Below are 25,924 nucleotides of genomic sequence, written 5' to 3' on the forward strand. Positions count from 1 at the left end.
GTCGGTACCCACTCCGGTCCCGGCCTCACCCGCCGCCGCGCCCTCCCGCCACCAGCGGGCGCCGTTGCGCACCCCCCCACACCCCGGTTTGCGCATGCGCCGCCCTCAGCCCGCCCTCCCCTCCTACGCATGCGCATCGCAGGCACCGCCCCGGCCTCGTGCGCATGCGCATCCCCGCCCCCGAGCCCCGCCCTCCTGCGCAGGCGCGGCGCGGCCCCGTCGGTCGGCGGCGGCGGAGACAAGATGGCGGCTTCCTCTGTGTGCCGGGCGGGGTGTGCGGCCGGGCGGGCGTTGCTGCGGGGCCCTCGCCCCTCCGTGAGTCACCGCAGCGGCGGCAAGCGGCGAGGCGGGTCGGCGGGAGGCCGGCGAGGGGGACGGGAGGCTCTGCGGTGCGGTGGGGCTGCCGGGCCCAGCAGGCCGGCCGGCTGGGAAGGTCACGGGGACGCGGCGGCCTGTGCGGGGCGGGCGGCGGTCGCCATGGAAACCTCCTGCCTCCGGAGGGGGGCCGGGCCCGGCGGGGGGCAGCGGTGGCCTTCACCCTTTGCGGGTGTTGTTGGGGGCCTGCTGTCGGCTCCTCTCCTCCTCCCCGGTACTGGTTTTTAACCAATTCATGGGACTCTTCGCTGGGGTTTTCGACCTGCTTGAAATCTCTGGTACTGCTGAGCGTTTCCAGCTCTCCGGTTAACGAGCGGTGTGCAGCAGCAACTCCCCCATATAAACGTGAAAGAGCTTGTCTGGTCTAGCTTTGGTCAGCCGTGTGCCCGGCACTCTGCATTCTGGAGGTCAGCCCTGCAAGAGGGAAGCTGCTGTTTAGTGATGATGGTAGCGTTTATTTCTTTTTTGTAGGCAGCTTTATTGACTTTGACAAGGAACCGAGGTGCTGCCACATATGCCCAGACACTCCAAAATATCCCTGAGACCCAAGTCACCACCCTGGACAATGGTCTCCGTGTAGCTTCAGAGGAGTCCAATCAGCCAACATGTACGGTAAGTTTAATGTAGGTTAAGGGCTTACTTGAAATGATCTCAGCCTTGCCTAGTCTGTAGCATGTCTTCCAAAAGTGACAAACCTCTATTTGAACTGAAGTTTTTGACAGAGACCCTACCACTTCTCTTTATTAACTGGTGTGATTAATGCAGCAGTAGAAGGCTTCTCCTGGCTTGTATAAGCCTGTAGTCAAGCTTTCATGCTCTACAAGTTTTCTCAGCCTTAATGTTTTTGTGTAAGCAGTAAGTGACCAGTAGTAGTCATATCTCTGGCAAAAGTAGGGTTTGGCAAAGCTGCTAGATAAAAAGCCAAAATGTGTATGGGAAACAGCGTCTGGTGCTTGTTCTTATTTTGGTGCTACTAGTACGTTGTCTGTGGAGGATACTTCTTGTCCCTGCTGTTAAATTTGTGGCATGAGGCTTGATTATGTTGTTTTCTTTTCTAATATGCGTAGTTGATGCTTTTGCCGTTAGGTGGGTGTGTGGATCGGGGTGGGGAGCCGCTATGAAGATGAGAAGAACAATGGAGCTGGTTACTTCCTGGAACACCTGGCCTTTAAGGTAAGGAGGTATGCTAGGTCTGGCACAGGACTGCACAGAGAGCTGTTCTGAGTATTCGCTTATATATTGTGCTCTCGCTTCGGAGGCTATAGCTGTTGAGAGAGTGTAAATCAGGCCATCTGAATCCCAGATACTTTGCACATAGTATAAAAATAAACTTCAAAAGGCACCTAGCCTATATGGTGCTCTTTGCATATGCGGCAACTTGCAAGCGTGCACGAATTAAGGCGACTCTTATTTACTAGTTGGTATTTCCCCTCTTAAAGGAAAAAAACGTTGTAAGTAACAAGCGAGACTGAGTATCCAACGCTCTGGTTCCAATCCCTGACTATCCTAGCCACTGCGTAGCGCACATATGTGATTATGTTATGAAGCGTGTTTCTTCAGGTTAGCAAGCAGAGCTCAAAGCATCATTTACTGTAGCCATTTATTTTTCTTTGGTTTTCTTAGAGGACCACCAAAGTTTAGAGCCTACAGCTATTACTTTTCTAATAATGTAAGTGCCTGCTGAACAGCCCTAGGGCAGAAAGTATCTGAGCCTGGGACTTGCTGACTCGAGTCCAGCCTGTGCCGTCATAGGCAACTGCGGCATCTGGCTTGCTCCTTAAGAGAAGAGTTCTGTATTAAAAGTAGTTTTCTGCTCCAGTTCTGGCTTTTTCTGAATATTGCTATGGGGATAGCTAGAAACCTGCTTATTTTTGGTTTAGGTTTGTTCTTGGTTTACGTCCGCTGATGTCACTTCAGCCACTGTTGTCTCTTAGTGTAGATCTTCTCCTTTCCTGCTGGGTTTTTGCTGGTCTTTCAAAATACACTTTAGCCATCCTTTAGCTAGAGTAAATAAGCCAAGTTTTAAATCTTTTGCTTTCTGCACGTGCTCTTGGCTTTTATGAATCATGTGACAGGTTTTATTGTTTCAGGTCTTTATTGTTCTTTTCCTTGCTTTAGCTCTACCTGAGAGGGAAATCTGTTAATTTCATAATTGTGTTTATCTGTTTTCTTTTAGGGCACAAAGAAGCGTCCTTGCGCTGCCTTTGAGAAGGAGGTGGAGAGTATGGGCGCTCACCTGAACGGGTACACCTCGCGTGAGCAGACTGCCTATTACATAAAAGCCTTGTCCAAGGACATGCCCAAAGGTAGGATAGCCAGTGGGCAAAGTCTCGTTCGGAGCTTAAGGATGAAGCAAGCATGTGTGCTTGTGTTTCTCTCCCACCAGCATCCTTTCTAACAACAGACCAGGGAATGAAGTTGTAGCTGAGCAGTAAATTGGAGGTTCTAGTTGGTAGTTGAAGAGAGCACTACCATGACATGGTGTTTCAAGGCTGCAAGTTCATGTGTTTCTAAAACCAGTTTTGCAGAGATCTTGTTATCAGGCTGCACTATATTGACAGGAGGGGATTCAGTAGTCTGTGGTTGTTTTATCGAGCTGGGAAACTGAGGTCAGCGACAGCTACTGCGTCAGAGCGCTCAGTGCAGCTCTTGTGGGTGTTGCTTGTGCTCTGTACTACCATGTGCGGACTCTTCTTTGGGTCAGTTTTATCCAGAGACGGTGATTTGAGTCAGAGCTGCGGGCCCTACTGTAGATGCGGGCTACGCTGTAGATGTTGCAAGCTCCCTGTAAGGATTCAGCATGTTTCTGCAGCAATACCCTGCTGCTGGTGTGCTTCACCCTCTGCAGCTGTTGCCTGCTTTCCGCTGGCAGTGATGCTTTGCAAGCTGACTTGGTGACTTCATGCTAAAACAGTGTTGTTTGTCTCTCTCTGATGCTCTGGGAATGGGTAGTACTCGTCTCTGTTATGTTACATCTGCTCCCCAGTGTGGTTTGTTGCTCAATCCTCTTGTGGTACCCCTGCTGCCTGTATGTCTTTTCTCCTGTCAGCAGCAGTGGGTAGCAGTCAGGCAATGGGATTGCTAACGTAGGAAATATGTTGCAGTTGTAGAGCTTCTGGCTGACATCGTGCAGAACTGTGCGCTGGAGGATTCTCAGATTGAGAAGGAACGTGGCGTCATCCTTCAGGAGATGAAAGAAATCGACAGCAACTTGACGGATGTTACCTTTGATTACCTTCATGCCACTGCTTTCCAGGGAACTCCGCTGGCCCGCACTGTCGAGGGGACCACAGAAAACATCAAGTGAGCAACAGGCTGGATGCAGTGCACAGCCCGTGGGTTCAGTCCTTGGGGTGCATGGCTGCTGCTTCTCGGTAGTGGTGACTGCACGAGGAAACCAGTCTGTACGCAGGGGTGATCTGTGCCCACAGGCTTCTTGTTGTGTCTCGACTCTGTTTTCCCCGTTGGTGCTGGTGAAAGTGTAATGCTGCACGTTCTTCTCTAGAATCTCTCTCACTTAAGATGTGAGGTTGGTAGGGCCGGGTTGAACCTTCTCCCACACCTGTCAGTTCGACACTGTTAGAGAAATTAAGAGCCAGTGGTGCTCATTTAAGCAGTGGCCTTGACTGTACATACCTGTTAGGATACTGGTAGCTCAGCGACCAGGGTCAGTATTCTGTTCTGTACTGAAGTTTATCCTTAACTCTCCACCGGTTTCTTGGCTGCTGGTTTCTGTTCTCTATGTTCTGGAATTAGAGCACAGCAAAAGCACAGACAACGTAGTCTTCCTTGTAAAAAGTATTGTTACCCTACAACTAAGAGAATCAACAACATCACTGCTGTGTCTGCACTGTGAATTTGCTTTTCCTAAGCCTCTCGTCTCTCTAAATGCTGATGCACTAGGACTGTCTGTTTTATTCTAGGCATCTGACTCGAGCGGATCTAGCTTCGTATGTTGATACTCACTTCAAGGCACCTCGTATGGTCCTGGCAGCTGCTGGAGGTAAGTTCTAGATCCTCGTGATTCTGGGAAGCCTGGGTATTTCCAAGCTAGTGATCAAACCCCTGTAACGCATCTCTGATGCGAAATCAGATTATTTTGTTTAAGCTGTTTAAGACTGCAAATCTGTGTCTTTCCCATTGCCAGGTATTTCGCACAAAGAGCTGGTAGATGCAGCTAGGCAACACTTCAGTGGAGTGCCATTTACATACAAAGACGATGCTGTGCCTGTCCTCCCGCGCTGTCGCTTCACAGGGAGTGAGGTAAAGTTGTTTTGATCCTGAACAAAACAAGCAGCTGTTGCCAAACTGTTGAGTGAATGTGAAACCAGCTGTAGCTGCCTCTGAGAGGAAAAATCTGTGTGTCTCAGAGAAGCTGATGAGACAGCATCTTGATAATGCCCGTGTTCTGTTCTTGGGGCTTGTTGCCCCAACACGTTGCGTTTTAGATAGGCCCAAATCCATTAGGAATATGAGGCTGTCGCTCACGTCATCTGCTGGAAATACTGTATCAGAGCAGCTGGTTTGTGCTCCGTAGTGCCTGGGACTCTGTCATTTCACTGGGATAATATCAAGTCCTCCAGTTTGTCAGCCTTGCATTGCAGCAGGCTGCAGACAAAGCCTCAGTGCTCATCCAGGTCTCCCCTGCTCCTTGATGATTTTCTAGATCCGTGCCAGAGATGATGCTCTCCCTGTTGCCCATATTGCTCTTGCTGTGGAGGGGCCAGGATGGGCTGATCCAGACAACGTTGTCCTCAATGTGGCTAATGCTATCATTGGACGCTACGACCGCACGTTTGGAGGTGGTAAGGTAAGAGGCTTGTGACTGTGATAGAGCCTGGAGCCTTTTAATACGAAATGTTAGGGAGACTGTGGGTGATTGTGCTTTATGGAAGACTGTTATGGTCAGCTTCCAGCTGTGAAGTGGCTAGGACTCTGGAAAGTAGGATAGAAGTGCGATGAAGGCTAATCAAGATGATGCTGGCAGATGAACTGAGACTTCTCTGCTAGGTTTGGAAGAGGTTTAGCTGGTGAATTCTCAGCAGCTTATTCTCACCCTCACAAACTGACCAGTCGGTGGGGGCGGTGGTGGAAGCAGGACCGAGTCGTCTATAGTCTTATGATGCAAGCTTGCCTTACAACTAGAAAGCAGGTGGAACTTGTTAAAAACCCCAACGTTACATCCATTCTTGTCTGAAATCTGTCTGGCCTGCATAGCTGTGCTAACCCCTGTTACGGGGAGACTTTGCACTTCCCATTTTCTCCCACTCCTATGGTGGTATGCATACCAGCTCCTCATCTGCGGCTGGGAAAGGAAATGCTTGTGCTGGATGGACTCTTAGGCCATTGTCTGTGGCTTTTCCACCAGCAAATCTCATCTGTTGACCACATGAAGGGCCTAAATTAAGCTCTTCTTCAGCAAACTGTTCCGCTCCGTCTTGTCTGTGGTCTTTGCGAACACAGCTCAGTTGGAAAGAATTTGAGTTGTGAGGAAGCTGTAAGACTGAAATGGCTGACGGTATCTCCTTATTTACAGAATCAGTCCAGCAGGCTGGCTACGCTTGCTGTGGAGCATAATCTCTGCCACAGTTTCCAGACTTTCAACACCTCTTACTCTGATACCGGCCTCTTCGGTTTCCATTTTGTTTCTGATCCTCTGTCCATAGATGATATGCTGTATTGTGCTCAGGGGGAGTGGTAAGTATAACTTTGGCAAAAGTTCCTGTTTAAAATCTGACCCTCTTGTGGGATACTGAGCTGATGGGGAGCGTATTAGGTTCTTCAGAGAGCTGTGTCTCTTTATGAACTTCTTAGTAGCTTGCGTTCTGGTTAAGTGATCCTTTAAGTGGTTTCTGTAAATGTTTTGAGGAGCTATTTTAGTCCCTTAGGGCTTTTCAGGTCTTTCATTCATGCTTCCAAGTATTAGCACTGAGGCTTTGGGGTTTTTTTATATACAAGTGAGATTGTTCCTTAGAGACAAGGCTTTACCAGGTAAGAGACGTACTGCCGTTGTTATGTTAAGCTTGAGTGAAGCCGTCAGAGTTCCTGCCTTTCAGACTGTTGTGTTGTGGCTGATAAATGCCCTGATGCTGGAGTCATGCCAGTGGTTGTGGGCCTTCTGTCTATACATCTTATTGTATACATGCATATCCCACTAATGGTTCGAGGATACATCTGAGATTCAGAGCCGAGCCATGCTGTGTATGGAGCAGATGGAGTTAGCCCTTGCCTCGGAGACGTTGCAGTTGGCAGGGGAGGAAGGGATTTAGCAGCTGGAGACCAAACAGACTCTGTGGAAATGCCTTGTTCTTTCAGCATCAGTTTCCATAGCAGCTTGCCGTGCTTGGGAATGGCTGACAAGCTTTCCTTCTCTTGTGATAGCGTACTGCAGACCACTGATGGGCAAGCTAGAGCCAGCACCAGGGCTGTTTAGGCCTTTGTGAGTGTAAGTCAGCGTGTAACCTGCTGGCTGATGTCCCCTGCCTGTAAGCTTGAGCTCTTACCTCCTGCTGTTCGGTGCTCCCCAGTTCTTAGCCACTCTGTGGTGATCAAGAGTGAATCTCGAGCCTGCAAGACAAGTGATGGTGATAATAGCTTATTTCTGCAGAGGCTTGGGAAAGGGAGGAATTCACTTGCTGTCTGAGCAGACAAACATCTTTAAGAGCTTTAGTGGTCTTTCCGTCTCCTCTCCAGGATGCGTCTGTGCACTAGTACCACAGAGTCAGAAGTGAAGAGAGCCAAGAACTATCTCCGAAATGCCATGGTGGCTCAACTGGATGGTATGTTCTGGTGTATGGATTGACCGCTGTGCAGCTTTCAGAGGGTTACCCCTTATGTCTCTCCTGGGGAGCAGGAGCTCTCCTAGACATAGCAGTACTGCTGGCAGGCACTGGGCAAAGTTTCCTTTCCCCTGCTCTGCATTCCTGCTGCCATGTTGTCAAAGCAGCTGACCCCAGCCTGCTGCGCTCCAGGCTAGCTCTGACTCTGTAAACTTCTAGTCGTTTTGTTGCTGAGAGTGAATAATATGCTGCCTGGTGAAGTTAGAATCGAGACCCTCAAACTGGTCTGCCTTGGCTGTAACGCTTTGGGAGACTGGTGAAGCAGTCTTTGTATTGCTTAACTCCTGACAGAGCTGCGTAGAGTGATAACTATGACTGGTACTTTATCAGAAGCCGGTTTAATGGCTAGAGTTTCTTCTGTCTGCGTTGACTGATGATCAGGCTGTGCAATTCTGGAAGGCTTTCATCTATGCTGACCACATGGTATCTTCAACATCTAGGTACTACCCCAGTGTGTGAGAATATCGGAAGCCATCTCTTAAACTATGGGCGCCGTATCCCTCTGGAGGAATGGGATGCCAGGATTGCTGTAGGTATCCTTTTGTTTTGGTTGGGGTACCTAAGTGTGGTTGGTGTCAGCATTTTCTGGCCGTAGTTTGCTGCAGTAATGTGAAGCTTACTTATCCCTTAGTCAAGCTGCCTGGAGTCCAGGCGGTCAGCTCACTGACACTGATATAAAGATGTCAGAATCTCTGGCATAGACTCAATGTGTCCTGTGTCCCTGTGGCTGGATTTAGTCCATCCTGGAAAGAGGGCATTTGCCCGTGTTAAGCAGCACAACTTGAAATTCCCTTAACGGTTTCCCTGGAGATGACCAGCATCTAGTTTGTGTAATTCCGCAGCCACTGTATCCCTTGGAAGGCTTATCCCTTGGACTGCCATGTCTTCTGTACCCTCAGAAGAATGTGTTGTGTAGAAAGTTAGCCATCCTTGCAGATGAGAGCTGGACAGTTGGTGCAGGTGGCCCTCAAGGGTCTGACAGTATCTCTTTAATGATCTTGATATCTAATGGCAACAGTAACTTCCAACTTTGAGAAATACAGGTCTGCTAGAAGGGTCATTAATTGCTTGTTTGATATTTATTAGGCCGTTGATGCAAGAATGGTGAGAGAAGTCTGCAGTAAATACATTTATGACAAATGCCCGGCAGTTGCAGCAGTTGGTAAGTCGTACACGGCAATTAGTACACGGTAGCTCAGAAAACAGGAAGGGGTCAAAAGCTGCGTGGAGGTGAGCTGTAGGCATTTTTTTGTGTGTCTCTTCTGGCCTCTTAACCACTCTGGTTCTTTGCTGGTGTCCTCCTACCGCTGCACGTTAGATGTGCTGAGGCGCACTTGCCAGGAGTTCGAACCTGCAGGTGATGGAGGCGCAGTGGCAGCGAGCTGCTGGCTGTCCTCCCACCTCTATGCTTGCTGTGGAGCTGTGACTAAGACTGGGAGTCCCATCGCTGGGTGCAGGCCCAGCGGCATCTGCCAGGTGTCCTTACCCTGGGGTCATGGTGGTTTATATAAGGGAAGTGAAGGGACCTGATTCTCTTGCGCTGCTCTGGCATGTCTGTCTGGCCAAGGACAAATTCCTCTCGGAAAACCTGCCTGAGCAGCTCAGCTCCGCTCTGCTGCCTCCTTCCTGTGTGTTGTGGATTCCCCTCCTCCATGCAGCTGTTTCCTCTGGCCTTCAAAGCAGAGCGGCTTGGAAAAGGGAGAGGGTTTTTGAGCAGGAAGTTGGCATGAACTAGACAAAATCTCAGTGACTTGATGGCTCTCTGTATTTCATACCTGTGTGTGGAGTTTTACTGAGCATTGTGGAGCAGCATGAGAAAACTTATTCTGAGGAAACAAGTAACAATTTCTCTGTCAGGAGATGGTATCTGCTGGTTTTCCTGATGGAGGTTTGAGCTGTAGTTACCTGGTTTTGTGCATAGCCGCTCTGTATTGTGAGCGCAGCCTGCTCTGCCGCCATCTGCTTTAAGACCATGTGAATCTGCACAGGGATTTTAACTACGTCTCCAGTGACTGACTCTTGTTCTGTTCACTCAGGTCCCATTGAACAGCTCTTGGATTACAACCGTATCCGCAGTGCCATGTACTGGATCCGCTTCTAGGACGTGTCCCTGCAGGTTGGAAATAATGAAGCTGTGGACTGTGACAGGTTCCTCCTGGCTCTTAATGTCTTGTGCACCAGGGGCAAGATGAGTCCCATCAAAATGGCCATCTTCTCGATGTTAAATGTATAAAAATAAAAATAAATATATCCTACGTGGAGTTGGTTCTGCTGGGAGTCAGCCGTGTCTTGCTGGGTTGTGTGCGTGTAGACATCTTGCCAAATTGGTGAGGTATTGGATCAGTCAGTCTTGATTTGTCAGGGCTTATGCTAGAAACTTGTCTGTGTGTCTGTCTGCAGCCCCGCCTCCTCTGTCCTGAGCTAGCAGTGTCCTGATTCAGAGGTCTTGTCTTTAGGCTGGTTGAAGGAAGTCTTTCCGCTGGTACAAGGCTGCCAGGGTAGCTCTAGCTATTTCCACTGTGCCCTTCTGTGCGCGCAGCAGCATGGTCAAACTCAGGCTGTCACGCTGCTGTTTGTACAGACGTAAGAGCAAAGAGCCCTCGGCTGAGGGGAACCTTTGTGCTCTCCTGCTCATCGAGGAGATCAAAATGTATCTGTGGAAAGGTGGTCTGCTTCCTGTCCCTGGGCTGTGGCGTTAGTGTTTCTGGCTTGGCTGTTTGTGACTCTGGTGTTGGAGCGACTGCCTCTGCGGAGGGGCAGTTTGTGCAGCCCCTCTCTCCCTAGCCAGTTACAGGCAAGACTGGTCGGCTGAGTTCCCACCACCTGTTGAAGCTGGTGAAGGTCATCAGCTGGGCCTTGCCTGATGCTGCCTCAGTACGATGGAGGTGGTTGTCTCTAGCAGAGTCAGGGTAGCGTGAGGAGCTAGAGCTGTTGCTAGACAAACATTTTTCCAGAGCCTGTATGGGAATGTGTTACATCTCATCTTAAGCTTCCTGGTTATCTGTAAACCAGCTCCGTAATGAGCAGAGATTGTTACGGAGTGTGTTGGGTTTTGTATACACAGTCCTCTTGCAGGTGAGCCTCCATCTATCCAGTCTGTCTCAGCTATGGAATAGCTGAGAGCTGCTGACTGAAGTATAGGGTGACCTGGCCTATGCCTGGAAGATAACACCTACATCTGAATAGTTGATAGAGCTACCCAGCCCTTCCTGCTTTTTCTGGTGTTAATCTGGTTGTTGCTCCCTTGTCTTGCCTCTGGGAAGCTGGAACATGGAACAGAAAGGGTGAAACTGAGCAAGGAGGATGGAGAAAAGCGTCCCACCAGGTGGCACTAGCCTGTCAGAGCTACCTTTGGAAGCTGTGAGGTACTCCTGTATAATTTTTGTCTTTGGGATAAATCTCCCTGGGATTCTCATTTAATTTCCAGGTGCTGCCCTGGCAAGTGGGATTTAAAAATAGTGTAAAAGTTTCTAGGAGTTAGTCATTACACTTGAGACTAATCCAGTGTACTAAATCATTTGTGCTGAATCTGGATTCTTGATGAGAGAGTCAGTGTGTCTGAACTCATTGCTTATACTAGGCAAGTTTGAAACTGTTAAATGTTCTTGATGCAATTTGGGTTTAACTATCGTCGCAAGCTCTGGCTCGTTGCAAGTGCACTGAGGGCTGAAAAACTAAAGAAGCTTACTTACGCCTCAAGCCTTGTGAAACCAGTAAATGATTCTGTCTTGGTTTTGTGACTGCAATCAGACTAATCCTCTTTTGTCTTCCATTGCTATATATTTCCCTCTCCCCTAGGTGAGCTTCCAGGGTACTCTGCAGTTGGTGAGAAATACGAGGAAAGGGAGATGTACATCCTTGCGTTAGCATTTCCTACAAGTTTTCTTCTCTGGAGGTATCCGCTTGGCAATGGTTGTTCTCCTTGAGTAATTCCCCAGGCCTTCCTGCACGACTTTGTACTAGGAGGAGGTTCAAACCCCTCTGCGACGGCTGCTTTCCAAACTGCTCTGTTTCTCTGCAGAAGCAGCAGGCTGGCTGTGCTGAGCGGCACGCTCCCAGCACTTCAGGGAGGACTTCACACCTGCTCCCTCCTGACCAGGAGGCTGCAGCTCTTGGTGGCTGGGTGCAAGGGTGGCTGGCTTATGCAGCGTTAGAAGGTATTTTGTAGATGCTTTTATCCTTGTAGAAGTCTGAGTATCTGGGCTGATCCGGTCTAAGAGCCATGCCCTGGTGAGTGGCATTGGGTGCAGGGTGCTGTTGGGTGCCCGCTAGCAGTTCGGAGTCGAGGCTGAACCATGCCCAAGATGTTGACATCTTCTGGCTGTTATTCCAATGGCACTTAGCCTTGTAGTGCCTGTCACGTTTGGGTGCTGTGGCAGTCCGTGCGTCCAGAAACACGTGCGTCTCACAAGCTCTAAGGATTGAGAGGTTTGTGATATCATTTTTCCTTGGTAAACAAGAAGCAGCCAGACTGGGGATCTAAAAGGTGGGGAGGGGAAACCCATTCAGGATTCGAGAGTGTTATTGCTTGGCAGAGACACCCGTACTCTGAGCCATAGTGAGGGGCCTGGGAAGCGTAATCTGGAATTAGTGCAGAGTCGTCAGGCATTTGGCAGCTGAATCCCGTGGTGCTGGAGGAACTGAAGCTCTAATCTCGTTGGCAGGTCTTCTGCTGTTTAAGCCGTAGGGGTGTATTTCTGTTCCTCCACCAGAGCAGCCTCAGTCCAAGGGAATCCAAACTGGGAAACGTCTGGCATGATGGAAGTGTCCTACCTCAGCGCTTTTCCTGAACCTTGAAAAAGTGAGATCTTTCGCTGGACCTCTCCCCTCCCCTTCCTGCAGTTTCCGCTGCCCAGTGAAGGACAGGGGCAGTGCCAGAGGAGGGAGTTGGAACCATCCCTAGAACAGGGCAATTTCACTGAAACTGGAGATGGCCTGGGTGACCTAATAAATCTGTTTCCTGGCTCCCTGGACAATGCAGGATTGTTCGGCGGGGCTCTTTGACCAGTCTAGTTTTCAATGGCTTAAGTGTTTTATTTTGGTACTTCACTTGGAAGGTTACTTGGGATCCCATTAGACTGTGCTGATAAACTTAGTCTGGTGTGTGAACTGGCCTTTGCTCCCGCCCCTTCTGCACGGTACGAGCTGTCTTATCCTCTCCTGGTAAAGTTCCCTCTTCGAAGCTCACGCCCTCCACCTCCCTCTAGGCAATTGCTTCCCCTCCCTGACACCTCGGTACTCCGTCTCTTGGCTGGAAGAGAGGGCGCTGTGCGTCGTTGTGTGCACCCTATGCAAGGCTCCGTAATGCCACCCGCACAGCGCTTCAGTGACTTTTTTTTTCCCAGCATACAGAGCTATTCTGGGTACATAAAATCTAGCAGTGAGAACGGGGAGTGCTTGCTAGCGACCTGCGCCGAGTGCGCCAGGTTTCCCTGGTCTCTAGCAGGAAAAGCTGTTGGTACCCCCAGTGTGGGGCTGCAGGGCCGGGGCAGATGTGCAGGGTGGATCTGCTTGTGGAGCAGGCAGCCTCTTTGATATGTGAGCTGCTTGTTTGGGATTCGGGTGCTTGCCAAAAGAGGGGCCGCAGCAGCCAACTGTCAGTAGTTGCCTCACCTGAACTAATTACCCCCCCTGGAAAGTACAGTTGATACTAATCACATAGGTGCTGAGCCAAGCTTGTCCTCAGGGAAGCAGGGAGCTGCAGAGAGGCTTTCACAGAAATGAGAGGCTTGGAGCCGTGCCGCTCTTTGGTGCCAAAGAGCTTTTGGGAGGAGAGCCCGCAGCCCTCCGGGCCTGCTTCTCTATGCACTCTCCTGCCGAGGCCGGTGGAAAATGGCAGTGGGAGCAATAGGTGAAGGGGGTTTAGGAGATGGGGCAGGAGAAGCGCGGCTCTGCTGGTGTCTTGTGTTGGCAGATCCTCACGCTGCTTGGACCCCTTGGTGCAGGGATTAACCGAGGCATCGGCGTGGCTGTAACCAGGGATCTTTTCCCCTGGCCAATCCCTATACCGTGTAGTTTGATCAGTGGAGGGCTGAGTTCTCCCTGTGACGAAGCGTCGCCCACCAGGGTTGCAGGATCGCTAGGGTGAGGGTGGTACCGATGCTTGGCAGACTCACAGGCTTGCCCTGCCCAGGCCTCCTGCGCTTCACCTTACCCTTCTGTGCACCATGGGGGCTTTGTACACCGGGAGAGAGGAATGGTAAGCAGCAGTATCTGGAGTCATATCCAGAAATCCTGTATCCTATTTGGAAAAGGAAACGGCTCATCCAAAGCTTTAGCGTATTCATTGTGCGGAAAAGCAAAGGACAAAGGGCCCATCCAGGCCTGACCGCCAGCAACAGCCGTCCCGGGCTGCTGTGAGGCACGAGGCTGAGCAGGGCACTGTGGCAGGACTTGGCATCTTTGTCTCAGCTCTTTCTTCAGTGTCATGTCTGCAAGGGGGCGAGTCTGAGCCCTGAACACCCTCATTAAAAGCTGCTTTACCCCACACGCCATCCGAAGAGGATCAGTGGTTCTCACTTTTCCATGCAGATCTCTTCTTTCCAGCTCTTCCCCCTTACATTTTCCTTCCTCAGGGCTCTGAGGTTTTTAGTAGGGCTGCCAGGCTGAGGTTCTGCTTTGCTGCCCATTGAGCCCATGGCTAGGGATGCCCAGAAAAGCGACTAGAAGCGTGGTGCCTGGAGGAGGATCTGCCCAGGTTCCTCACCTGCCTAGGACTGGAAAACGGAGCTGCTGGTCCAGCACTAGACTGCTGGGGGTGGCAGCCTGGGGATGTCCCAGCCCTGGTCTGTGAGAGCAGGAGGGATATTTTATTTTTTTTTTGTGCAAAGAGGTGTCGAAAGGAGTGGTACCTCTGCTGGAACACCCGCCTGGTGCTCTGGAGATACTGCTCCTGCTCGGTGTCCCACCATCCATCGCTGAGCCTCTGCTGCATCTTGGGATCGTTTAAGGCTCTGTGTGCTGCCTTGGTGTGACAGCACGAGGACAGTGAGGGAAGCTGGACTGAATGCCACATGACCTGATGTGAGCAAGGCTAATTATAGAATTAAGATATTGAAACAGGGGCCTGAATATCTGAGCGTTCTTACTAGTTTCGCCAAGAGCCTGCGGTGTGACACTGAGCATTTAGCTTTTCTGGGTGCTGCGTTGCCCTCCCGTGAATGCGGGTGCTGACACTTGGCGCAGTACGCAGAATAAAACCGCTCCACACGCACTGCCCGTGGCACACGACGACTCAGATGCGCAGAGTGGTTTGTAAAGCGGCCCCAGCGCTGTGCACTATTTCCTACTTTGCAGGTAGCTTTTACTCAGAGTAGGCACTTGGATAATGCTATAAAGGGAACGTGCCGCTTATCTTCTGTTTGTTATATTTAGGGAAGAGTGAGCTGACTTTTCTCGGGGGGGATTTTTTTCTTATTTGAACGTTTAATCTAAGGAATTAAAGTTATGTTTCTTCAAGGTTTAGCAGTTGATGTATTGCAGCTTCAGAAAACTGTATTCTGAGTTTCCCAGGGTACAGTGTGCCGCTGAGCGTTGTACAGATTCCTATGTGCCAAACCCATGCCCTCTCCCTTCGGACCGCAGCGCTCTTGAGCAGCGCTCGTAGCCGTCGAGAAACAGACTCCGGTGCTACCGACGGAACTTGGAGGGTGTGATTCCCAGGTCGGCATCTGTGGCAATAATTGCCCATGGATATGGCGTGGGAGCGGTGGCCGTAGGAACTGGAGCGGCAGGCAGTCTGTCCGTGGCAAGTTCCTGCCTCTGCTCACTTGGTGCAGAGGATGCCCTGCCGTGCCGGGGGGGCTTCCAGGAAGAGGCGGTGGGTGAGTGTGCTTGAGCCCTGGGCGTCTGGCCTCCACGTGGTGGTTCTGCATCTCCTCCTACCCATTCCCCCCCCACACAACCCAGCTGCTTGCGAGGCTGGAGGTCCCTGCTGCTCCCCGCCGTGGCTCTCTGACTTCCCCTGCTTTGTTTACAGCTGTTCCAGATGTGCAGCGCTTGGCGGGAGCCCCTATGACATGGGAACACAAGTATCTCCTGTTTCTGCCTCGCACGCGCAGCAGTGACTCACAGGTGACCTTGTCCTGGCTTTGTTGAGGAGGATGGAGAGGGATGAGGTCCCCATGGTCCTAGGCTGGTGACTCCCAAAGGTCGTGGGGGACCACAGACAGGATCCTGCGCTCCTCCCTCCTCGATGGCGACGAGGAGGGGGACAGAGGTGCTGCAGACTTGTGTTCTGCAAGGAGCTGGAGGTCTGAGAGTCCCTTGTTGTGGTTCCTCTGGAGATGTGCTGTGTGGTCCTCTGTGGGACCCTCACCTGGCGTGCTCAGCCTTCCCCCCGCAGCTCTGCACCATCCTGCCCCGCGTCCACCGTTTCCACGTCTGCGAAGGTCCTTGCGTGAGATGTACGTGGCCGCCCGTCCCGTGCCATCCTGGTGACGCAGGCCTCCTGCTCGATGGAGATATGAAGTCATCCCGGGTGGGGGGGTCTGCGGGGGGAGGAGTTCCCATGGTGACAGACAGCGATTCACCCCGGCGGGGCAGGGCGGGTGCTTCGTCCTTTTTATTCTTTTCTTCTGGAGTCGGGCACCCAGCCAAGGAGCTGAAGGAGCAGTGGCACAGCCTCGCGGGGAAGAGCCGTGAGGACAAGTCTGGTCTCGTGAACTGCACAGATCCCTTCGCAGCATGGTCCCCCCTGCGCCCTGGCTGCCGCCCCACAGGTAAGGGGTGCCCCCAGCCCCTCCTCTAGCCTTCGTCCCCTGGGTGCTGGCTTCCTCACCCCCCCAGCAAACTGATGGCCAAGCGTTTATCATCCTTCCCATGGACTGTGGCTGCTGTGTGAACGCTCAGGACAGTATCCTACAGCTGCCGGGGATCCAGCGCTGTTGGCTGGCACGCCCCTGGTAGGGGAAGGCACGATGGCATCCTGCAGGTAAAGGAGCTTGTGCCATCCACGTACTTTTATCAGCACCCAAGATTGCAAAAGCCCCTTCCCAGCTCTCCAGTGGCACATACCCCCTTCCGTGCCCCTGCCTGTCCCGGCCAGGGCCCCCTCCCGCGCCTCGGTGCGAGCTGTGCCGTCCCCTCCCCAGTGCAACGTGTGCCAGCAGCTGCCTGCTGGGCTGCGGTGCCGCCCCGCACGTCTCCCACCAGCCCTGGAGCTGCTGGTGATGCTCCCCATGGCTCCGTCGGGTGCCCCTTGCGCAAGGAGCGGCCAAGCCCCATGAAGAGAGGGACGGGGGCTCTTTCATGAGCCCTGCCAGAAATTTATATGGAGCCGCAGGTAATTTTTAGGGGGTGTTGGTGCCGATTGTGAAACACTTGCGTAGAGGCAGAGAGGAAGCATTGAGCAACCACCCCATCCTCCCAGCCGCCAGAACCAATTCCCAGATGTGAAAGTGGGGAAGTGAGAGCAGGATCGGCCGAAAGGGGAGCAAGCAAGGGACAGCCTTTGCCTGGCACAGGGGCTGCGGGAAATCTGGGCTTGGAGAGCTGAGCTGGGCAAACTCCCAGGGCTGGCTGTGCCTCTGCCCACGGCCCGGCAGCAGGAGGGCTTGGGCACAAGCCGTTGGTGACTTGTTATTTCCATCTCTTGGGAAGGCAATGACTGTCCACGGCGAGCCCTGGTGCAGCAGCGGGGTCCTAGGACAGTAGTCCAGCACGTCCTCACTCTCGTCCTTCAGGGCTGGGACGGGGGCCCCCCGAGGGTCGGCGCCTCGGACTCACAGCTATTCCTCTTGGCAACGCTCCTCCCGTGGGAATTGAGCTGCTGCAGCTGGGGGGGGGCATCTGCTGGTGCTGTTGGAGGGAGGAACAAATACTCCTGGCCCCGTGAAGCTGTGTGAGCCCCCCGCGAGGAGCAGCTTCTTTGCAGCACAGCTGGCAGTATCCCGGGAACGGCTCCAGCTTCCCAGGCCGGCGTGCTGCCTGCCTGCCTGCCATTCCTCCTCCCTGCCTGGTGAGTGGTTGCTGTGTGCCCCTGCCACCACCCTGCTCCCCCCGACACCCCCTGCCACGCTGCTGCCTGCTCCTGCAGGGTCTCCAGGGTCCGTGGGGACTCCCAAGGCCGGGTCAGCCCGCAGCTGGCCTTGCGGCCCTGGGTGCCATGCTGGGAACGGGGCAGCTGCTGTTTCCCAGCCCTGGGAGGGGGAAAAGCTCAGTGTCGGGCAAGCAGAGTAGCTCCTGTGCACAGGGAAGGTGGCAGTGCCTTCCCCATCTCCCCCTGCACCAGCTGCTCCCGGCTCATGGGGCAGCCATGGCTTCATGGTGCTCATCCCCCTCCGATGGGGTGCGGAGGTGCCGCAGGGTTTGGGAGCTGGTGGGCAACTTGTCCCCCCCCGTGTGTGGCAAGGGCTGCAGTGCTGACGGCAAGTGCCCCGGCTCTGCAGGGCTGGGCTCTGTGTCCTGGGCTCCTGCAGATGCCCCTGCTCAGCTGCTGCCTGGGTCAGTCTGATGTCAAGCAGAGATCGGTGGGACCATCCTGCCCGTGGCGCTGGTGAGTATGTCTGTGAGGTCCCCGGGAGCAGTGCTGGGCTCCTGTGTGCCCTTCCAGCCCCCTGGAGCCGTGGTGCCCCTCCTGCTTTGCCCTGGGGGCAGGGTTTGGTGCAGAGTGGCAGACACCGTGCCAGGAGCAGCCCCTGCCCTGCTGACAGCCCCCCCAGCACCCCTTGGGGGCTGAGGTGCCCCGTCTGCCTGCACACCTTCCTGGAGGGATGACTGGTGAGGACTTTATAGAATCATAGAATGGTTCGGGTTGGAAGGGACCTTAAAGATCATCTTGTTCCAACCCCTCTGCCGTGGGCAGGGACACAACCCACCAGACCAGGTTGCTCAAAGGCAGCCAGAGACGTGGCACCTTGGCGTTTGCAGGTAAGACGATCTCCTCGCCTCTCCCGGCGCTGCAGGGACACACCAGTGACCTGGCCTTGCCCTGAAACACTCTCCCAGGGGACGGCGGCAGGAATGCCACCTTTCACCTCTGCATCCTGCTGCCGGGCCCGAGGCCCTGCTGTGCTGCCGACGGTGCTGGTCCCCGGGGACCCCCGCGGCCGTGCGAGGTGGGCAGGCGGGCCGGGCGGGCGCAGGCGCCCGGTGCAGGCGGGTACAGGCTGGCTGAGCCGCCCGGCGTGTCGAGTCACGCTCTGCGCACCCCGGACCCAGCCTGCGCACGCCCTGGGCTGGCAGCTCTCCCTCGGCTCCTCTTCATCATCTCCTTCCTGCAGGCATCCGAGGGGAAACCGCTCCCTCTGCTCTGCCAGCCCCTGCTCTGGCACCGCCATGGGTCCCTGGGTCCCCCTTCGTGCACCCTGAGCCCGGCTGTGCCCCGGGCGCTGCCTGCCGCTGTCTGCAAACCCCGCAGCCAGGGCTGGGCCAGCAGTGCCTTCATCCTCCGTGCCCCCGGGGCAGGTAATTTGTCTGCCCCGACGAAGAGGCAGGAGTTTCCCTTCCGTAGCGGCGTGTGCTGGGCTGGCTGGGGCATTCCTAGGGCACGTGCACCCCACGGGGCTTGTCAGCTTGGGGAAAAGCAGCACTGGCCCCACACAGAGGTGCTGAGGGAGATTTGGGGCACCCAATCCCTGCGTTTCCATCCTTTCCTGCATCCCTGTCCTCGGGGGCAAGGCAGGCTTGTTTTATGGAGCCTGGTCCCTGCTGTGGGTGGGGGCCACAGGGCCAGGAGCGAAGTGGTGCAGCTCCTGCCTCAATGAGTCCAGAAGCCGGATTCCCGAGGGATAAGGCAGGCTGCGTGGGTGGTCACATGCAGCATGGGGCACATCAGCTCCGGGGCCGCTTCAGCCTCTGCCTCCCCCTGCGTCCCCAACGCCCGGCCCCAGCCACCCTGCAGCCTCCCTGGGCATCCCCAGCATCACCCAAAGCCCAGCCGCAGGATGCAGCTGATGAAAGCAGCTTGTTAAGTAGGGGCTTTCGAGCCCTACACGGTGCTGCTGGCTCCTCATCCTGCTGCCGTCGTCCCCGGCATCACCCGCCTTTTCTGGCACGCTGGCCCCACGCCCTTGCAAAGTGCCACCGGCCCTTGGCAGAGCCCTGGGGGTGCCTGGCTTTTCCCTCCCTCACTGTCCCCGAGAGCCAGCCCGGCCTCTGTGGTCAGCCTGACCAGGGCTGCCTTCTCCTGCCTGACTCAGCCAAGGGGGTGTCACCCTTCCCTGCCTGAGTCCCGTCTGTGTGGACGGCGGGGGCCTGGCCACCGTCCAGCGCAGCTTCGTGAGATGCTGGTGCGCGGCCGTGCCAGCAGCAGCCTCCAGACACAACAGTTTACAGGCAGGAAAAACTTCCCATCCCTCCATGGCAGCCGCGGAGGGATCCGGGGCACGCGCCTGCCCCACGGTGAGCCCTGGCGTGGGGTAACAGCGGGCTCAGCCTGACCCCAAGCCTGGCTGCAGTGGGACCGCTTGCCTCCATCCTCCTTCACCCACCAGACCCCCCGCCCCTGCTGCTGCCCCCGCACCCAGTGTGGTTCTCACAGCCGGGGGCATCCCCAGAGCTGCTGGGCAGAGAGGGCAGCTTGCCGGTCATGGCTTCACCCTGATGTGATCCTTTGCTTCCTTTTCCAGCAGGGATGTGGCTTTGGGCAGCAGCAGGACAGAGATGTCCCCTCTGGCACAGGGGACCTGCTGCCCGTTCCCCTTGTGAAGCGCAGCCCGGAGGGCTGGCACGGCTGTCTCCCACCCCAAACCCCCCCGGTGCAGGTTAACAGCAGGTAAGGGGTGACCAGTTCCTCTCCCTGGCCCATTTCGTGGCCCCTGGGCTTGCTGGGGAGCCTTGTGGGGTGGCACAGGAGTCCCCGAGCCCACACTGTGAGCATGATGCTGGCCCTCTGGCGCTCTCCCGGAGATGGCTGGTGATGGCAGCGGGGGTCCACAGGCTGGGATGCCGGGGGTGGGTGGCTCAGTGCCGCGGTTGGGAGCTGGCGGTGGCTGATGCTGGGAGACATTCCTGGAGCATGTCCCAACCGGCCCCTGCGGCAGGCGAGGTTCCCCCTCCGTCCAGCTCCTCCTCCCCTCACCCGCCTCAGCGCCAGCCCCCCATTGCTCCCCCCTGCCTGAAAGCCCCCAAATCCCCCAAATTTAAGAGGGCCTGGAGAAGGGGCAGCTTCCTTCCAGCAGCCCTGAAGCTGCCCCGTGCAGCTCTGCTGGCTGGGGATGCCCGTGCCGTGCCGGAGCAGAGAGCACTGACGCATCGCTGTAGGGCCAGGAAACTAAAATTCTGTGAGGGTTGTGCCGAATCCCAGCCCGTGCCGGATCAGCAGCGAAGGCAGCGGCTGTGGGACGGGGGCAGATGATGGGGTACGGGACCCACGGCACTGGGAACGCAGCTGGCTCTGGAGCTCAGCACGCGTCTCGCCGTGCTGCGTGACTCACCTTCCCTGCCGCCCGACGCAGCGCCGAAACCTCACCTGGGGCTGCAGAAAACAGATTTTCCTCGTTTCCCATTAAGGCAGCAGTGAGGCCACCCGGCTGGCAAGCACAGGGCAGGGAGAGGCTCAGCCCCAGTGCTTCCCATGTGCTCCCCCTCAAACTGGGGGGCTCCCGTCCCTGGGGGTGGTGTGACCCTCTGCGGGGCTCAGCGCTGGTGCCCCCACACCGTGCCTGCAGCTCAGGGTGGTGCCCTGCAGGGACCGGGAGTGGGGAGACCTGGGGAGATGTTTTGGGACTTCTCACGATCCGGGACACGAGGCAACAAAGTCTGTGCCACAGGGGGTTGCAGGGCCAGCTGGCGAGTTGCATTCGGCGACCGGGGTGGCATGCACAGGGCAGGCAAGGGCAAGGGGCTGGGCTTAGGGTCAGCCTTGCAAGCTTTAATCAGTGTTAGCGGAGAGGAGTTAACGTGCTTTGGGGCTAAGCCAGCCAGGAGGTGGGGAACCCCAAGGTTGGGCTGTGGCAATGAGGACTGGTGTCTGCCAGCCCGCCAGGCTTGGGAAAGGGCCGACAGATTTCGGGATGTTCCTGGAGGGACTGGCGTGCAGCGGCGCGGGGCGGCCGCGTGAGTCACTCGCACCTGGTGCCTGGTGCTCTCCCTCCGCCGAGGCAGCACCGTCCTGCGCCCGGGGCCGCGGATTCCTTCCCCGGCCCTGGTATGCGGGGGTGAGCTGAGAAACACCGCGGAGGGGGAGGCACTCTGGTTTTGGGGACCCAGCACCCCTTTGTGCCCCCCTCCAATGTCAATGCAAGGGGGATGCTGGTGGCAAGATGGCCAAGATGCTGCTGGGCTGCCCGTGGGGGAGTGGGGTTTGGGGACCACCCCACACCGCTGCCTGCTGCGTTCCTGGGGGCTGAGGAGGCAGGCAGAGCCCCCACTGCAGCTGCAAAGCATCGCTGCCCCCATGCCTCTGCCTGCGGTGCCCGCTGGGCAACGCTCACCCTGGCACTGCCCCTGCTAGCCGCTGTGACCCCCAGCCGCCCGTGCCCTGCTGCCGGCACCGCGCCGTGGGGCTGCTCCCCCAGCTCCGGGCCTGGGGCCAGCCGCAGAGCCCTTGGCAGAGCCCTCCACTCCTTGTTTAACGAAGCCCCTTGTCTAATTGGGACAGGCCGCCCTGCCTTCATTAAGTGAGCTCTGGTGGGAGGAGGGTTTGGGGACGGTCCTGACCTGGGGATGCTGGACCCACGGCCGGACCCACGGAGCTGGGGCAGGCAGGGGGAAAGCCGTGGGCACGGTGAACTTTGGAGCTGGCCGGCCAGGTTTGGGGGGCCGGGGCTGGGGTCTAACGAGAGGAAGGCTAATGAAGAGGAGGGGATGCACTGCTTGCTGCGCCTTTAAGAAGAGTGGGGGCATCGCCGCTCCTCCCCTGCTTGGGAACAGTGTGTGCCTGGGAAAGTTGCCTGCAGCCGGCCCTGGAGCATCTTTGCTTGGTGGCAGGTGGCCCTGCCCCGGGCCCCTAGCTGTGAGGTGGCCCTGGGCCACAGGGACCCCCACTGTCACTCCCCTCACTGCCCGCAGGAAGATGCCCCCGGAGCTGCCTGCTGCCCCGCCAGGAGCCAGAGGGCATCCCCTGGGCCAGCGGCCAGGAGGGCACAGGTAGGTGCGGTGCTGGGGACAGGGGGATGCGGGGTGACCAAGGAGACAGCGGGGAGGTGGCGTGGGGCACAGACCGGGGCCATGAGCCGGAGTCAGCCCCAGGTGAGCACAGGCACCCGTGGGGAGGATGGGGTGCAGCGTGATGTGTCCCAAGGAGCAAAGTGGTCCTAGAGGATGCCCTGGGGGCGAGGGGCACCCTGAGGATCAGGGCTGCACCCTGGGGCAAGGATGAGCCCTAGGGGACAGTCCCACCCTTTGCTGGGCAGGCAGGGAGTGAGGGCAGGTCAGTGTGGGGTCCCTGCCCGCCTTGCAGGGCATCCTCTCCCTTTTGCCTCCTCCCACCAACCGCAGTCACACCGACAGTGGCTTTCCAGCATGTTTCTCCAACTCCGGAGAAGGTCTCGGCCACCAGTCTGCTCTGGTGGCTGCTCTACTGGGAGATGGTGTCCGGAACAAGGTGGGACAGTGCCCCCACAGCTGGCTCCAGGGCAGTCCCCGTGCTGGAGCTATGGGTGCTAGGGTCCTGCTTGGTGGGTACCATGAGCTGCGGGTGCAGGAAAGGTCCTGGATGAGGCCCTGCCATCCTGCAGCCCTGGGGGAGCTGCGCTGGCATGGGGACCAGCCCTTCTCCACCAACATTGTCCTCCCTGGGGCTGGTGCTCAGCACCAGGGTCTAACCCGGAGGGGACCAGGGGCTCAGGTCCCCATGGCGGCTCCATCCAGCCCTGCCCAGGGCCAGGCATTGCCCTTAGGTTCCTGGGGACGCGTTCCCCCGGGATGGATGGAGGTGTGTGTGGCAAGCTCCTGGCTGGCGGGTCAGAGCTGCTCACCGCGTTCCCAGGGCATGGGAGGATGGAGATGCTGGAGGGAAAACTACCCTGAGCCTCACCGTGGCTTCCATTGCAAGCCCAGCAGAAACCCTTCGCTGGCGGGGATCCCACCCCCTTCCACCCATCCCGGAGCCCTGGAGCGCGGCTGGCGGGGGAGCCAGGGGTGACACTCCGGGGGGGGAACAGCCCGAAAAGCCTCTTTCCTCCCTTCCCCGTGCAGCGGGTGGGAAAAGCCCTTTTTGGGGGGCCGGGCTGAGCGGGGGCCGCGCCGCTCCCGCTCCCCACCCTCCCTTTACCCCCCCCCCCCCCGGCACCGCGCTCCGGGCCGCCCTCAATAAAGGGGCGGGAGCGCCGGGGGCCGCCCGGCGCCGGCACCGCCTGCGCCCGGCTCGGCTCGGCACGGAGCGGCACGGCTCGGTGCGGCCCCGCGGGGGGCGGCGGGTGAGTGCCAGGGGGCGGGGGGGACGGGACACGGGACGGTGGTGGGGGGTCGCCGCTGCAGGCGGGGGGTGGTGGTGGTGGTAGTGGGTCGCTGCGGGGCAGGACCGAGCCACCCAGGCGGGCACCCGTGGGAGCTCGCCCGCCCGCCCGCACCGGGGCGACTGCGGGGCTCGCACCGCCTGGGTTCCGCCGGGACGGGCTGGGCTTGGGCTGGGACCCGGCGCGGCCATCACCATGGTGTCAGGCCGAGTGCCCCCCGCAGCCCTGTGCCCCCCGCAGCCCTGTGCGGGGGGGGGCGGGTCGCGGGCAGGGCTTCCCCGCCCTGGCTCCCCGCTGCCCTTAGAGCACCCCGGTTTCGCCACCTTTCCTGGGGTGGCGGGGAGCCCCCCACAAGGCAGCGGGGGGACGGGTGGGCAGGAGCCGCCGGGGTGAGCCGAGGCGTGGAGGAGGCAGGCGGGAGGCAGCGGGAAGGGCTTGTGGAGGCAGAGCCCGCGCACACCCTGCAGCCGGGGCTGGCAGCCGCCCGCCGGCCGGGGCACGGCTCCCCCGGGCATCGGGCAGCGAGCGGGGCCACCAGCCAGGCTGCACGGGGAAGGCTGGAGCGGGGCCAGGTGGTGGCCAGCATGGGGCATCCATGCGACTGTGCCCTCCTGCATCCGGCGTGGTCACCAACCCGTGCCATGCTATGGGACAGCCACCGGCAACGGCGCCCACCTGGCCAGACACAGGCCAGGCCATGGTGGCAGCATCCTCTCTCACAGGCTCCCACGATGAGCGGCCGGCTCCTGCTCCTCGCCGTGCTCCCCGCGCTCCTGAGCCCCCCGGCTGCCACGGCGCAGAAGAGGAGCCAAGGTGGGTGCTGAGCACGGGGTGGGGGGGCTGGTGAGAGGGGCCCAGCAACACTGCACCGTGGTGCTGGTCCGTGCCCTGAGCGCTGTCACCACCCCGCAGCGGTCTGCGAGGACGTGCTGGAGGCTGACATCGTCTTCCTGGTGGACGGCTCATCCAGCATCGGCAGGAACAACTTCCGCGCCATCCGCACCTTCATGGACGACCTGGTGGGGCCCTTCGTGCAGGTGGTGGGCGAGAAGGCGGTGCGCTTTGCTGCGGCACAGTACAGCGATGAGCCGCGGTGAGCCCCGGGGAGGGGGCGTGCAGGGCAGTGGGGCAGCAGGGCCAGGAGGTGACATGTCCCCCCGCATCCTGCAGGGTGGAGTTCTCCTTCTCCCAGCACACTGATGGGATGAGCGTCCGGAGGGCAATCCAGCAGCTGAGCTACAAGGGTGGCAACACACGGACCGGTGCCGGCTTCCGCTACGTTGCTGACAACTTCTTCAGCCCCACGCAGCTCCGGCCTGGGGTCCCCCAGGTATGTGCAGGGCAGTGGCCCTGGGAACATCTCGGGGGGGAAGCATCGCATTTGCGGGCCCTGGGCTGGCTCTCACGGCTCCCACACGGCCCTACAGATCTGCATCCTCATCACGGATGGCAAGTCCCAGGATGATGCCGAGGGGCCAGCAGCGAAGCTGAAGAACCAGGGCATTAAGATCTTTGCCGTGGGTGAGCGAGGCTTTGGTGCTGGGTGAGGGTCTCCCAGCGGGTTCAGGATCCCTGCCCTCACCCATCATCTCCATCCCTGCCAGGGATCAAGAATGCTGACCACAAGGAGCTGATCCGCGTGGCCTCAATGCCCACCGATGCCTTCTTCTTCTATGTTGGTGACTTCAAGCTGCTGGGGACGCTGGTGCCGCTGATGACGCGCCGGGTGTGCACGAGTGTCGGGGGCACCCTGCGCCGGCTGGGTATGGGCTCCTGTCCTCCTCCCTGTGGGACGTAGGTGCCGGCGGTGCTGGGTGCCAGGCTGTGCTCACTCTGGGTGCACCCTTAGCACCCATCCTCCCCAAAATGCCCTCCTGGCCATCCCATCCCACCGGGCACATGGCTGTGCCCACCCAGTACTCTCTCTGCCCTGCCCCATGCACCCTGGAGCTGATGGCCCCTGTGCTCCACCACAGACGGGCTGAGCCACGCTGGCCCCTCCAACCTGGAGATCCTGGAGCGGGGCCTTGACCAGCTGCGGATCCGCTGGACGGCAGCCAGCGGCCCCGTCACCGGCTACCGGGTGCAGCGTGTGCCGCTGACGGGGCTGGGGCAGCCGATCGTGGCGGAGAGGCAGGAGGTGAGTGCTCCCACACGCCTGCTCGGAGTCCCCGGGCGGCCCCGGTGGCCCCCTGGGTGGCCTGGGGATGGCGAGGGGGTGACACAGTCCCTGCCCAGGTGAGCCTGGGGCCGAGGGAGACGAGCGCTGTGCTGCGGGGGCTGCGCGTGGGGACGGAGTACCTGGTCACTGTCACCGCCCAGTACGCCAACAGCATCGGCGAGTCGGTGTCCGGCCGAGCACGCACCCGT

At 57.5% G+C, this 25,924-nt stretch overlaps 2 protein-coding genes across 2 annotated transcripts in view; both read left to right on the forward strand.

The window, feature by feature from the left end:
* The first annotated feature begins 153 nt into the window (after positions 1 to 153).
* UQCRC1 (ubiquinol-cytochrome c reductase core protein 1) lies at positions 154 to 9,475 on the forward strand. The gene is made up of 13 exons (XM_074602236.1): positions 154 to 315; positions 847 to 987; positions 1,462 to 1,548; positions 2,552 to 2,681; positions 3,480 to 3,678; positions 4,299 to 4,378; positions 4,523 to 4,638; positions 5,042 to 5,185; positions 5,912 to 6,072; positions 7,069 to 7,154; positions 7,655 to 7,743; positions 8,301 to 8,376; positions 9,251 to 9,475. Exons 1-13 carry the CDS (start codon positions 244 to 246, stop codon positions 9,313 to 9,315), a joined length of 1,446 nt encoding a protein of 481 aa, XP_074458337.1. The 5' UTR covers positions 154 to 243; the 3' UTR covers positions 9,316 to 9,475.
* A 6,248-nt stretch (positions 9,476 to 15,723) lies between these two features.
* The window catches only part of COL7A1 (collagen type VII alpha 1 chain), a 38,657-nt gene continuing 28,456 nt past the window's right edge, over positions 15,724 to 25,924 (forward strand). The window contains exons 1-13 of the mRNA XM_074603067.1: positions 15,724 to 15,934; positions 18,162 to 18,620; positions 19,425 to 19,573; positions 19,784 to 19,929; positions 20,461 to 20,515; positions 22,086 to 22,244; positions 24,277 to 24,367; positions 24,467 to 24,647; positions 24,725 to 24,884; positions 24,982 to 25,075; positions 25,159 to 25,317; positions 25,531 to 25,694; positions 25,793 to 25,922. Coding sequence (XP_074459168.1) covers positions 15,724 to 15,934; positions 18,162 to 18,620; positions 19,425 to 19,573; positions 19,784 to 19,929; positions 20,461 to 20,515; positions 22,086 to 22,244; positions 24,277 to 24,367; positions 24,467 to 24,647; positions 24,725 to 24,884; positions 24,982 to 25,075; positions 25,159 to 25,317; positions 25,531 to 25,694; positions 25,793 to 25,922 — 2,158 coding nt within the window. The remainder of the gene's footprint in view (positions 15,935 to 18,161; positions 18,621 to 19,424; positions 19,574 to 19,783; positions 19,930 to 20,460; positions 20,516 to 22,085; positions 22,245 to 24,276; positions 24,368 to 24,466; positions 24,648 to 24,724; positions 24,885 to 24,981; positions 25,076 to 25,158; positions 25,318 to 25,530; positions 25,695 to 25,792; positions 25,923 to 25,924) is intronic.

Source organism: Larus michahellis, chromosome 10 (assembly GCF_964199755.1).
Source record: "Larus michahellis chromosome 10, bLarMic1.1, whole genome shotgun sequence".
NCBI classification, from domain to species: Eukaryota; Metazoa; Chordata; class Aves; order Charadriiformes; family Laridae; genus Larus; species Larus michahellis.

What these genes read in the sequence shown, in the direction of transcription:
- UQCRC1 (XM_074602236.1), top strand. Translation starts at nt 244, where the DNA reads ATGGCGGCTTCCTCTGTGTGCCGGGCGGGGTGTGCGGCCGGGCGGGCG. An exon ending in AATGGGATGCCAGGATTGCT is followed by an intron (nt 7,744 to 8,300) that starts GTAGGTATCCTT and finishes GATATTTATTAG; the next exon opens with GCCGTTGATGCAAGAATGGT. An exon ending in CCCGGCAGTTGCAGCAGTTG is followed by an intron (nt 8,377 to 9,250) that starts GTAAGTCGTACA and finishes CTGTTCACTCAG; the next exon opens with GTCCCATTGAACAGCTCTTG.